General features: G+C 42.8%; 1 protein-coding gene across 2 annotated transcripts in view; it reads left to right on the top strand.

Annotated features, from left to right (window-relative positions):
- The window catches only part of SFMBT2 (Scm like with four mbt domains 2), a 93,425-nt gene extending 92,486 nt beyond the window's left edge, over window positions 1–939 (top strand). For both annotated transcript variants that reach the window (XM_065743778.1, XM_065743777.1), the window contains one exon: window positions 722–939. In XM_065743778.1, the coding sequence (XP_065599850.1) occupies window positions 722–862 (141 nt within the window). In that variant the 3' untranslated portion in view covers window positions 863–939. The remainder of the gene's footprint in view (window positions 1–721) is intronic.
- The last annotated feature ends 11,451 nt before the right edge of the window (window positions 940–12,390 follow it).

Below are 12,390 nucleotides of genomic sequence, written 5' to 3' on the forward strand. Positions count from 1 at the left end.
TCTGATCTTCCCTGAGGGGTAAAAAGCAGTTTTGTAGCCCAGTCATCTGCTTCTCAGTCCATTAAAGAATAAAGAGGACTTGAGCACTTAATTAAAGAAAAATCATAAAGCTAACAGAAATCCCTAATAAAATGACTTCAGTCTGGAGTGCTAGTTTGGAGACTTTGGTGCATGAATATGCCTGAAGGAGGGACGTGACCTCCAGAGGACCCTTCATTCTGTGATTCTGTGATGACAGAGTTGGCAAGAGCTCCTGGAAATATAGATCCATTCTTCTTGGTTGTTCAGCAGATTATGTTGAACAGGACAGATCCTGGGTGATCCAGGGGACTTAGCATCGGATAGGGCAGACATGAACCTGCGTGCTGAACAAAAGAGAAGAAGAAAAGGTCTTCACTGACCCTTTCTGCTGACTCAGTTTTTCTATTCAGCTCTGCAGTCTTGTCCTTGCTTTAGTTCTGCACAGAATGGAGTTTGTCTGACCTCTGCAGTCCTCTTCAGAGTTTCTTTAGAAGGTGGTCCACTAGACTTTTCTTATATGATGGGTGAGAGCCTATGAGGTCACAGTAGATAACTTCCAAAGAAGCTTCAGAGTGTGAGAACAGGGCAGAGAACAAAACTGTCTTCAGTTCTGAGGGCAGACTTTCTTTCTTGTTTCTCAAAACCTCTCTGCTCACGAGTCCATTAACAAACCCATTATCACTGTGTTTTTCTTCCTCAGGACATTGATGGCCAGGCCCTTCTGTTGCTGACGCTTCCCACAGTGCAAGAATGCATGGAGCTGAAGCTTGGTCCAGCCATCAAGCTGTGCCATCAAATTGAGCGAGTAAAAGTTGCATTCTATGCACAATATGCCAACTGACTGCACTTCTCCATTTCTTTCTGTTCTCTCTGTTTTTTAACATTGCAACTTGTTCAAGTTTCTTTTTCCTCTCCTTTTCTTTTCAAAAAAAAAAAAATCCACAGAATTGGAAGCACTGGGAATTGATCTATAGGGGGAAAAACAACAACAAAAAATCCAGCAACAAATTGAACTAACTGTTCAGTAAAGCACAGTGAAAGATTGCTGGCATCTCTCCTCATGAGCCTCCCCAGCATGTTTTGCTGCAGTGCAAGGCCAGCATGGATCAGGATTGCCATTCATTGAAGAAAAGCTACTGATGGCAGACACATCCCCAAGGTGAATAGTAGGACATTTTCAGTAATTATAGTTCATCCTCATCAATTTCTGGATGTGAACAGTCCTTTCAGCCAACTCTGACATGCTTCTTTCATATTGAAATGGAAGAGAGAATTTGTGTCATTAGCTGAGCTTTACTGTAAATATGATCTTAGTGGTCACTGGGCTTCTTTCACCTCCTCTCCAGTCATACAGGAGGAGGAAGTGTTATACCAGTTATATGCTGTTTGTTATTACTGAGTGAGTTACAAAGCAGGACTCAATGCAGCATCTCTGAATGGTATCACAGAAAGCTGCAGCAAATTGACAGGGCTGCATCAAGACCTAATGCACTGTTGCTTTCTGAGCCACAGTGGCTGTGTGCAGTGAGCTGAATGTCTTACTGATGGGATCTGTGCAGTTCTGCAGTCATGGGAAGGACTGTACGTGAAATCCTCCAAAGTCAAGCCCATCCAGTTATATTTGGGTCAAAAAATAGAAACCAGACTTTGGAACCCAAGGGATAAAAAAAATAGGGGGGGTTCATATTTAATGGCAAGACTGTTTAGTACATGCTGATTTCACTTGCACCTCTGTCAGTCTGGTTGCTAGGTGGGAATAAAACTCATAATATTCTCAGGCTGTGTACACCATGGTGTTTTAGTCCAACTGAACAGTGCAATCCAGTCCACCTTCTGTCACCTGTTTTTCTAAAGCCCCTATGTTGTCCCAGTGGCACCCAGGCCAGTGAAACTGGGGGCTTGCTTTGTGCCAAGTGGGATGAGCACCAGAGGGAGTAAAGGAGTGAGTCAGACGTCTTGGGTATGCCTCAATTGTACATACAGTATGAGTATTTTCCATTTATATTACATGGATATATGGCCCTGTGTGTGCCACATGTTGACCTCAGCAGTGTTTGGTGGCGTCACATTGGTGTAAAATTCTCCTGAAAGCAAGAACCAAACTGGTTCTTCAGACCAAGTGTGTATTTTACTCGGACTTAAGATGCAAGTGAAAAGTGAATTGGATAGTTTGTACTGATTTCATAGGAAACCACTGAGTTCAGCAGACCTTTTTCTGTAGACTGGAAACAGACCCCAGTTCCTTCATCTCAGGGAACTCGGTATAGAAATTTAGTACAACCACATCACAGTGGTGTGATGCCACAGCCCACTCAGCTAAGACTGCTTCAAAAATAAAACTCATTTCTAACTTCAAATCTGAAGACATTCCTTAGGGCCAGATAACCCCTATCTAGTTAACATATGGTGACAGCAAACTTGGATCACATAGTCCTGCAGGCCTCAGTGTGCTCAGAAGAACCTACTGACCAGGCTATAGCTGCTGCTTTCTCCTTCATCGGTTTCCTCCTTAAAATCTTTGGTTTAAAGGTGGAAAGTTTGAGAAATAGAGCTTCTGAACTATGTCCAGATTTGCTGTAGGGCATGGATTAGGTAAAAAGTATATCCATGCATCATGACAATGTTCTAGTCCATCTTTAAGGTACATTCCTGATTTGCCACTGAGGAGTGCGATGGGTGCGAGCTGGACCAAGTCCTGCCAGCTCCTGAGACTTGATAGAAAATCTTCTACTGGAGATCTTGTTGTTGAAGTTTTAATCAGAAGAAGGGAAAAGTAGTCATTGCTGTGCCAAAATGTTTCTTTTTGTTTCTAAGAAATTTAGGAATAGGTTTCAGTACTATTAGAGACGTTCAAAACCTTGGCTTTAGACCAGATTTCCTTCTGACAGCAGCAGTGAACTCTGTCCATGCAGCTGGTTTGATGACTGCTTTGGATTCCTCTAAATACGCCCTAAAAAAATCATGTCTTTTCATCTCTGAAGACAAAAGGATTCTGCTCAGCAGCTCAGCAAGAAGAGAGTAGAATCATAGAATCGTTAAGGTTGGAAAAGACCTCTAAGATCATCCAGTCCAACCATGTAGCTGCCACCAACATTGTGTCCACTAAACAGCGTCCATAAGTGCAGCATCTCTGTGTTTCTTGAGCACCTCCAGGGACAGTGACTCCACCACCTCCCTGGGCAGTCTGTCCCAGAGCCTGAACAGGCTTTGGGAGATGAAAATTTTCGTGTTATCCAACCTGAATGCTTCTCCCATCTCCACGCTGCCTCATCCCAGTCACAGATCTGCCAGCAGAGGAAAACCTCCAAACATTTGCTGTCAGAAGAATGAGAATACGAGGATATTTCAAAGAAAGAGAGTTCACTAAACAACATCCTAGCACCAGTCCTTTACTTACCATGCCCGCCTTCTGAGCATCCTTTGCTGCTCAGTGTTCCTTGGACTTTGTGGCCACAGGGTCTTGTCAAAGACATTTAATTCTTGCTGAGATACATTGCAAAAAAAAAAAAAAAAAAGAAATCAGGCTTTTCCAACAACTTTGTAACTGTAGATATTTCAATGGCAGATAACTATGGTAGAGGCTTGGCCAGGGAGCAGCCAGCCCTGGTGTTAGCCAGGCTGGGGATGAGTGGAGCATTGAGCCCACTGCATAGGAGTCTTTACTAACTTTTCAGGGATGTTATATCATATTTTAAACTCACCTATTGAGCAAAAGCAACAAAAAAAGTGAAATTTTAGCTCACACCAACTCTTCTGTTTCCTCAGGATTTTCACTTCTCCCCATTGGTCTTTCAGTGTAACAATCCCCGGTGTCCTCTCATCCCTGTCTGTCCTGTTGGAGAAGATGATAACTTGAAATCTCTAGCCTGAAATTACTTTGCATTGAATGGGTGGTAGATGCTTTATTGTGGGGTTTTGTTGTTGTTTTTGGTTTGTTTTTGGTTTGTTTTCGGGTTTTTTTAAGCGTTCAGAATGGAAAGAAAAAGAGAATTGGGCTCCTGTTGTCTGTTGTACTGACTGCCTCCCAGAGAAGCTGGAGCCAGACCTCTTAGTTTCTTACACAAGTGGGAAATGGGCTCCTCACACTTTAGTTGGATGTTATACTCAGACTGTCACTTGAAGCTTGAGCAGAGGTCAAAGAGGACTGCTTGCTCTTTCCTGCACTTCATTGCAATTCCTGAAAATGAGCAAGGGTTTGGAGTAATTTACTTCAAAATAGCTATCTTCTTAAGGTAAAACGACACTTAACTTTGCTATGGAGAAGCACTTCTGCGTGACAGTTACCAGGAATCCACGTGCTTTGACTGACTGACCACCTGTGGATCAAGCCTTTCTATATCCAGTCAGGTGATTTTAAATCTCACATAGCTAATTCCAGATACACTGAAGACATGTGACACAGAGTTTGTTGTATTTATGTCTCCTCCCTCTTTTTTTTTTTTTTTAATTTTGTTCAGACCAATTTCCACATAACTCTTTTTGATTTCCAAGTGACATTTTTAACTGAAATAGTCTTGTAATTTGGTGACTTAGATTTTCTTTTTTTTTTTCACATTAAAAGTGCTTTTGGTCCTGCATGAGCTCTGATTCAGAGCTGGTGCAGCTTTGTAGGTATAGTAGTGACATTGATGAAGACACATCTTCTCATTCTGAATTTGACACACAGGGCTGAAGTTTACTGTGTTACCAAAGTGGTGAATTCATGGTTATCCAAGGCCATTACCAAGGGCTGAGGAGCAACCCTGCAGTAGCTTTGGGCTGTCGGATACTGAACTTCAGCACATTCACACTGACCACCTTTCTCTTATAAGAGTGGTGTGCAGGCACCTGTGGTTGATCTCTCTTCAGGCATAAGACCAAGGGTGGACATCCCTGGAGCTTTGTGGTCTGGGACACAAGTAGAGAGTAGAAGGGTGTGGAACTTGCCCATCTCCATTTGGCTTCTTTTGAGCTTGAGCTGGATCAAGTTACAGGGTCCCTGCTCCCTTTCCAACCTCATCAGCATCTACTTTGGGTAGAATCCAACCAGTATTGGGATCCACAGGGGTCTCTGAGGTTGGATTAAAACAGTAACTTACAGGAATGTCCATGACTCCAGCTGGTTGATGTTCTTACCTCCTGCTGTCATGGATGCTCCTCTCTTACCTGATGATCTGATTTTAGAGCTCTTCTTCCCTTTCCAGATTGAAAGCACGGCTCCATCCACACTTCCTGTTCTTTTTTCATTGCTAGGATGACTGAACCCCGGCTGTTTCTGCCTCTCCAGATGTATGTTGGTGTCAGCTCTGAGAAGGATTTCAGGGTCTCCAGCTCCATCATGTTAGCCATATGCAATGGATCTCAAGAGTTCAGTTTTGCAGGGTGCAGAAACCTAGAAATGCAGGGTTGACTTCTAAGATCAAGGCAAATGCTTACACGCCTTGTCCTTGGTGAAACACCAAGCAGGTGCATGTCCTGGTGGAAAAGGCCCGATCCACACTTTCAGAGGTATTTGAATGTCTGATAGGATGTACAAAGTTTCCAAGTAAAAGATTGATAATGCTCATTTAGATTTCATTCTGGCTGGACAGCTGATTGGCCTTAAACTGAAATGTTGCCATTCCTAGGCTTTAACTTGCAAGCTTTTGCAGTCCTCAGATGTGGACTGGTGCAAACACCATCTCAGCTCTCCAGAGGCCAGCCAGACACCATTGGGTTGCCATAACCAATCGCTGGTTCACCTGTGCCCTGATTGTGTTGGGGCACAAAATGGATTTTTATGGAGCTGCAGTATAACTGCAGTGCTTCAGAAGCTCAGTACCATCAAAGTATTTAAACGCTTTTTGTTGTCCTGGTGCTGTGTCTGAAAGATCAACTCGGCTCGTACTGTTCCTCCTATTCCAAAATTCAAGTGCCAAAAGAGAGGAACATGGTGCAACTGAACACCATTAAAACCAGCTTTATGACTTGTGGATAATTATAGTCTCAAGGGCTCCATTTTGGTGCTAGAATATGCCATTCTGTATTTTCCATCGCTTGGAATGACAAAGCTGATTCCCCTCTTCAGGAAATATTTTCTGTCATCAGAAACATCTTAAACATGAGGATTGTGTGGTTGTTGTTTTCTTCTTTAATTCAGATACATTCAACAAGTGAATTCCCCTCAGTCATGTGAGTTTTTGACAACTTTTGTACAGTATATATATATATGTATGTATGTATTTTAAAACTCTCTACAAATTTCAGTGCATGCCTGTTTTTTCCATTGATAATATTTTTTCATATCAGCTGACCTACCGTTAAGGAAATCTGTTACTCAGGATTTGATCCAGAAATGTCTGAGGTTAGTGGAGGTGTCCTCACATGTGTGGGCTTTGGGACAGGGTCATCATCAAATTCTTTCACTTAGAAGTCAAAAAGTGCAGTTAATTAACACAAAACTTAAAACCCTCCCTCTCCCAGCACGCAGATATCCTGCTGAAGTCTGACAGACTTAATGAGAAGAGGGCTCATGTTAGGTACTCGTGAGCTCTAAAGAAAGGAGCAGAAGCATTTAATGTTCTCATCTGTTATTTGGTACGATACTCCAGCAACAAGTGCAAATGATCTTAATGTCTGCATTTAGAATATGAGTCAGTCATCAAAGAATGAGAGTTTTACAGCCCAGTAGTCCTTTAAATGTCATCCGTCCTGGAGGAGAAGAATGATTTTACAATGATTTGGTGCCATGCACTGGAATTCTCTTGCAGAAGACAGATGAACTGCACAGACACACATTGGGTCATGGTTTTATGTACTCGTGCCCTTTTAATTGCTTTAGTCTTTCATGGGAAAAAGATTTAAATGTTGCTGGTTCAAAACTCCCACTGCTGTATTGTCTCATGGCACAGCATACTAGCGAAATACACTTGTATCTATTGTCACACTGTGTGTGAGTGTGGAGGTGTTTGTGGACAAGCAGATACTTCAGATAGGACGGGGAGATCTCACTTCAGTACCGTGTTAAAGGAGTCCTCTGTGGAGCCTGTGGGGCGTGAGCTCCCATCATGAGGGATGTATTTCCAGCAATGCTGTTCCTGCACGGTCATGTTGCCCGAATAGCTTAATGAAGCAAGACAGTTGAAACCTACCCACAGATATTCCTGACCTTGGTATCTACGCAGAGGTAGATGTAGGAGTGGGCAGGGAAGGTTTTCAGAGGAGAAGAGGAGGTTGGACTTCTGGGTTTGAGGGTCTTCTCATGTGAGGGAAGGGCATCTGCAGTCCTTCTGCTTAATTCCTCAGTTCGTCTCTGTCTTGCTCAAATAGTAAATAAAGATGCTCTGAGCCCTTGCAGGGGCCAGGCGAGAGGGAGGAAAGAAGCAGGCAGTATATTCACAGCTACAAGGCTGGAAGTTTTCGTTTTGCTGATGGAGATGTAGAGATTTGGCCCTGATGGGTGGATAAAGGGGCAATGTTCCTTGTACTTAGCTCTTAGACATCTTGTTTCTGGAGGCAGCTTTCAGACTTGGGAAATGTCAGGGACCAAAACTTGAACTCTCTCCCATAGAACTAGGTGATATTGCCTTGAGTTCAGGTTGTGGATCTATAAAATGCTGTTGTGTGTTATGATGGGAGAAGACAAAAATCAGTGTTTCCAAGCCACTAATCTGCTTGTTGCTGCTCCAGTCTCACTGAAGTTTATGACCATCATATCTGCTTGTAAATGTATGCAGGGATATAAAGTAAAGCCAAGTACTGACTGTGATATGGTCCAGAAGAGGTGAAGGATCTCAGCTGCAGGCTTTGAAAGGAGTTGAGTCCTCTCATGTGCCAGGGTGAGGCAAGGCCACTCAGACCCACCTGACACTGATGGAACAACAGAAATGAGCTCAACAACCAGCAGTCACGGTCCATTCGTGGTGATGCACGTTGGAAATCTTTAAATTGTTTTGCATTCCAGTTTGTATGGACAATTTGATTCAAACAGTGTATAATATAATCCCTTTGGTGTGTTACAAATATGTGTGTGTGTGTGTATATATATGTATATATGTGTGTGCGTGTGTATATATGTATGTGTATATATATACATATACTTCAATCAATGCTGGTGTTTTTAAAGTTCATGGGGCAAAGGGCATGTTGTTAGTTTGCTGTAAGATTCTCTTCTGTATATATGTTTTCATGTAAATAAGTGAAAATCTATATTCAGAGTTATATTTTAATTTTTATTCAAAATGAAATAAATCCCCTTTTTACTTGAGCAATTGTAAGCTGCGTTGTTAATAAAGTAATAATAAATCCCATTTCTCTCAAGGTTGGTATTTTTTTTCACTGGACTGTAAGGGTTGTGTTTTGATCTATTTGATGTATTTGTTCTGCCTGAGAAGGAGGAAACCATCTCTTGGCTTTGCTGTTAGTAGCTTTGTTCTGAGTGACCCCATGCACTTTGCAGGAAGGGACAGTCGAGATTTGTCCTTTGCAGAGTTTTGACACTTTTGGGGTTCCCTTTGTGATCTCTAGAAAGAAGCACCAGCAGTGAGATTTTTACTGGCCAAATTGAGTTGCCCTAAGGACATGCCTTTTGTCATTGCCTTCGGAGGGCATCTAGGAAAGACACTTTTCAGAGCACAGAGGGTTGTCGTTGGCGGTGTAGAGTCCGGTTGGAGACCTGTGACCAACGGTGTCCCCCAGGGGTCCGTGCTGGGTCCAGTCTTGTTCAACATCTTCATCAATGACCTTGATGAGGGGATAGTGGTCACCCTCAGCAAGTTTGATGATGATACGAAGTTGGGAGGATTGGCTGACACGCCTGAAGGCTGTGCTGCCATTCAGCGAGACCTGGACAGGCTGGAGAGCTGGGCAGTCAGAAACCGGATTAAATTTAACAAAAGCAAGTGTAGAGTCTTGCACCTAGGGAGGAATATTTGCATGCACCAGTACAGGCTGGGGAATGAGCTGCTGGAGAGGAGCTCTGTAGAGAGGGACCTGGGTGTCCTGGTGGACGGCAGGTTGACCATGAGCCAGCAGTGTGCTCTCATGGCCAAGAAGGCCAATGGCATTCTGGGGTGCATTGAAAAGGGTGTGGCCAGCAGGTCAAGGGAGGTGATCCTCCCCCTCTACTCTGCCCTGGTGAGGCCTCATCTGGAGTACTGTGTCCAGGTCTGGGCTCCCCAGTATAAAAAAGACAGGTCTAGAAGGAGTGCAGCGCAGGGCCACAAAGATGGTGAAGGGCCTGGAGGATCTCCCCTGTGAAGAAAGGCTAAGTGAACTGGGTCTGTTTAGCCTTGAGAAAAGAAGACTGAGAGGGGACCTGATCCAGGTTTACAGATATCTGAGGTGTAGGGGACAAAGTGGCGAGGCCAGACTCTTTTCAGCAGTGTGTGCAGACAGGACAAGGGGGAACGGCCCAGGGGGGTTGTGGAATTTCCTTCTCTGGAGATATTCAAGACCTGCCTGGACGCCTACCTGTGCGACCTGGTGTAGGGAACCTGCTTTGGCAGGGGGGTGGACTCAATGATCTCTTGAGGTCCCTTCCAACACCTATGATTCTATGAATCTATGATTCTATGATTCTATGAGTTTGGGTTTCATGTACCTGCGAATTCTCCCCAGTAGCAGGAAAACATGAACCAAGAACAACGGTAGGTAGGTGAGTTAACACCAGAGCGGCCTTTAAAGATGCTTTAGGAGAGCAACAGGGAGAAGGGTGGAATAAAAGAGTAATAATACTGTGAGCAACCGTCAAAGGAGGATGGAGAAGTGCAAGATTGTCAGGCCACAGCCCATAATGCAGAAATGCAGTAAACACAACTTCAGCTGCACAGCAGTTCTTGAAACATGGGAATAACCATTCTGTAGCTCTGGAAGAAAGCTATGCGATGGTCAAAAAGAATTAGAGCATCATAGAATCATTAAGGTTGCAGGAGACCCTAATGTCATCCAGTCCAACCATCAACTCATCCCCATCATGCTCACTGACCATACCCTCAGTGCCACACCTATACAGTTCTTGAACACCTCCAGGGACGGTGACTCCACCACCTCCAAGAGCAGCCTGTGCCAATACCTCACTACTCTTTCTGAGAAGAAATTTTTCCTAATATCCAACTTGAAGTTGGCACGCACTGCAATATAAAATGTATTTCTACATTGCTGTATGCCTGGGAGGAAGTAAGCACAGAATCTATAAAATTAACTAACAGGGATTCAGATGGCCCTCATTTTGATGTTGCTCAGTCAATCCCATTCAGATGTCTCTCATGGATACAGCAACAGGAGAGGAACAAAATGTCTCTGCCCATGGGCCTCTGTTTCTCATAGCTCGCCAGAAATGGTCGTTCTTTTTCAAGCAAAAATAAACATGGATAAGCAAGTGGGTTTGGGGTGAATTAGAAAGCAGTGAAACCACAGGAAATTTTTTTATGATGTCACAAATTCTTGAAATGAAAATCTCTCTGTGCAACTCATTATGATGCTGCAGTCACAGTCAATTCTTAGAGAAGTACACCGCCACAGATAGTCAGAGAAGTGACCTGTCCAAAGAGTCTTAAAGTATTGGGCCAGTGGATACTGATTATGTTTTGACTCATGACCTGCTAGATCACAAATGTCCTCACCAAAAGGTGAGGATGGGAAGGATTTATACAAGGAAATAATTATGAGCCAAAGCAGACAGTGACATAAAGCTAAAAGATCAGAATGATGGATGTTATACGATATTCTTCAGAATCCAGGGGTGAAAATAAATCCATATATCTCCCTGCAGCTTATTATGCAGTCATTCAGAAGTAATGCAAAGATCAGACATCGGTTTTTAAGTTTCTGCCCCATCCTAGGGAAGACGTGCTCAGAGCTCTGCAAAGAGCTAATTTTTGAGAAATATAAGGCAAAGTGATTTTAGTAAAACACTGGCAGTATATTCCAACTGAGTTCCTGAAATTAATTTCCAACACATGAAACACAGTTGTCATATGTGGTTCCCTCAGGGGAAAAATATCTACCAGCCTTGTTTCTGACCTCATAGGCCAAGATGTTGAAGGCTGGCCTCCATTTTTAGTGTTGCAGTTTTTCATGCACAATTAATTCGGGAAAGATCCTTCCCCTGATTTGTGGACAAGATGAAGCATTCAAGTAAGCAGCAGTGTGAACACCACCACATAGTTACCTACCCCATAAGAAAGACCCAGAAAATTAAAGTTGGATTTCCAGGTCTCTGAGGAAATACCTCAAATTATTTCTTTTATTTCTTTATATTATTTCTTTGCATTATATATTCGGAATACAGAGTGAATACAAAAATGTAGATAATTCTGTTTAATTCACAGGATTTTCAGACAGGTTTCCAAGACTAATAATAATAATTAATACTAACCCTATTGTTGCTGCTACTGCTAATGTTGTTAGTATCATTATTGCTTTTTTTTAATTTCAAGATTCATGCCTTTCAATGAAATTTAATGATGATTCTCCCTCCCTCTGCTGCTACAATATTTACCTAAGCATGATACACCTCTTGCTACAGTCTGTACTCAATTATCATAAGTTGATTTTATAACTGCATCTCAGCTGAAGATGTAATTACACTGTCTTCCCTAATAAGTCATAAAATCTTAGAAGTAGAGGAAATAGTGATGCAAGACACCTTGAGGTGTCAGCTTGACTGTTTCCCCTTCGCAAGGCAGGAGCAATTAGAGAAATCTTACTTGTATCTGGCATTTGTTTAACTTGACCTCTGGATGGGTGTCAAAATAAGACCTCCAGCAACAAGCTATTCGCCAGCATTTCTACAACATAAAAAAGAAGTGATGGCATTTGGATGATGAGGTGTAATATTCCCCGGCACAGCTACCACGCTGACGTTGGCACTGAACAGCCATCTCGTTTTGAAAAGCTTAATAAGACTGGAGATTAATGTAGCAATTAATAAATGTAAAAGTGGAAAATTCACAGTGAAGAGTGATTAAATTTCAAGCAAACAGCTATGATAATAATTTTCTTCATGAGTCCTTAGCTGGGGACATAGAGCATATGATCTGGCGGTTACAACAGATGATGTTACTGCTGGCAGCTTCCCTGTAGCATCTAGTGATGCCATCGTTGTGCTTGTCTCTGAATAAGTATATTTTAGAATAAAGCTTTGTAGTGTAAAGCTCCCAGTTTGCACCTTTGCACCTCAGTGGCTCTCTACTCCAATTTGTGCTCCATGACACAGAAGGGCAGATCTGAAATTGTAAAGGCAACTGCAAATAGTAGGGTACGTCCAGGCATGCCTAAAGTTAAGTCAAGCAAGAGCTTCTAGCAATAAAAAGTTATGAAGGATCCTGATCAGCTGTGAATCTCCAATATTTCTGGATCAACTGGACACTGCCATATCACTTCAGGGATTGCAACATCTGTGATGGACGT

This window comes from Cyrtonyx montezumae, unplaced genomic scaffold (assembly GCF_038088225.1).
Source record: "Cyrtonyx montezumae isolate F1298 unplaced genomic scaffold, pur_monq_1.0 scaffold_3, whole genome shotgun sequence".
In the NCBI taxonomy this organism is placed as follows: domain Eukaryota; kingdom Metazoa; phylum Chordata; class Aves; order Galliformes; family Odontophoridae; genus Cyrtonyx; species Cyrtonyx montezumae.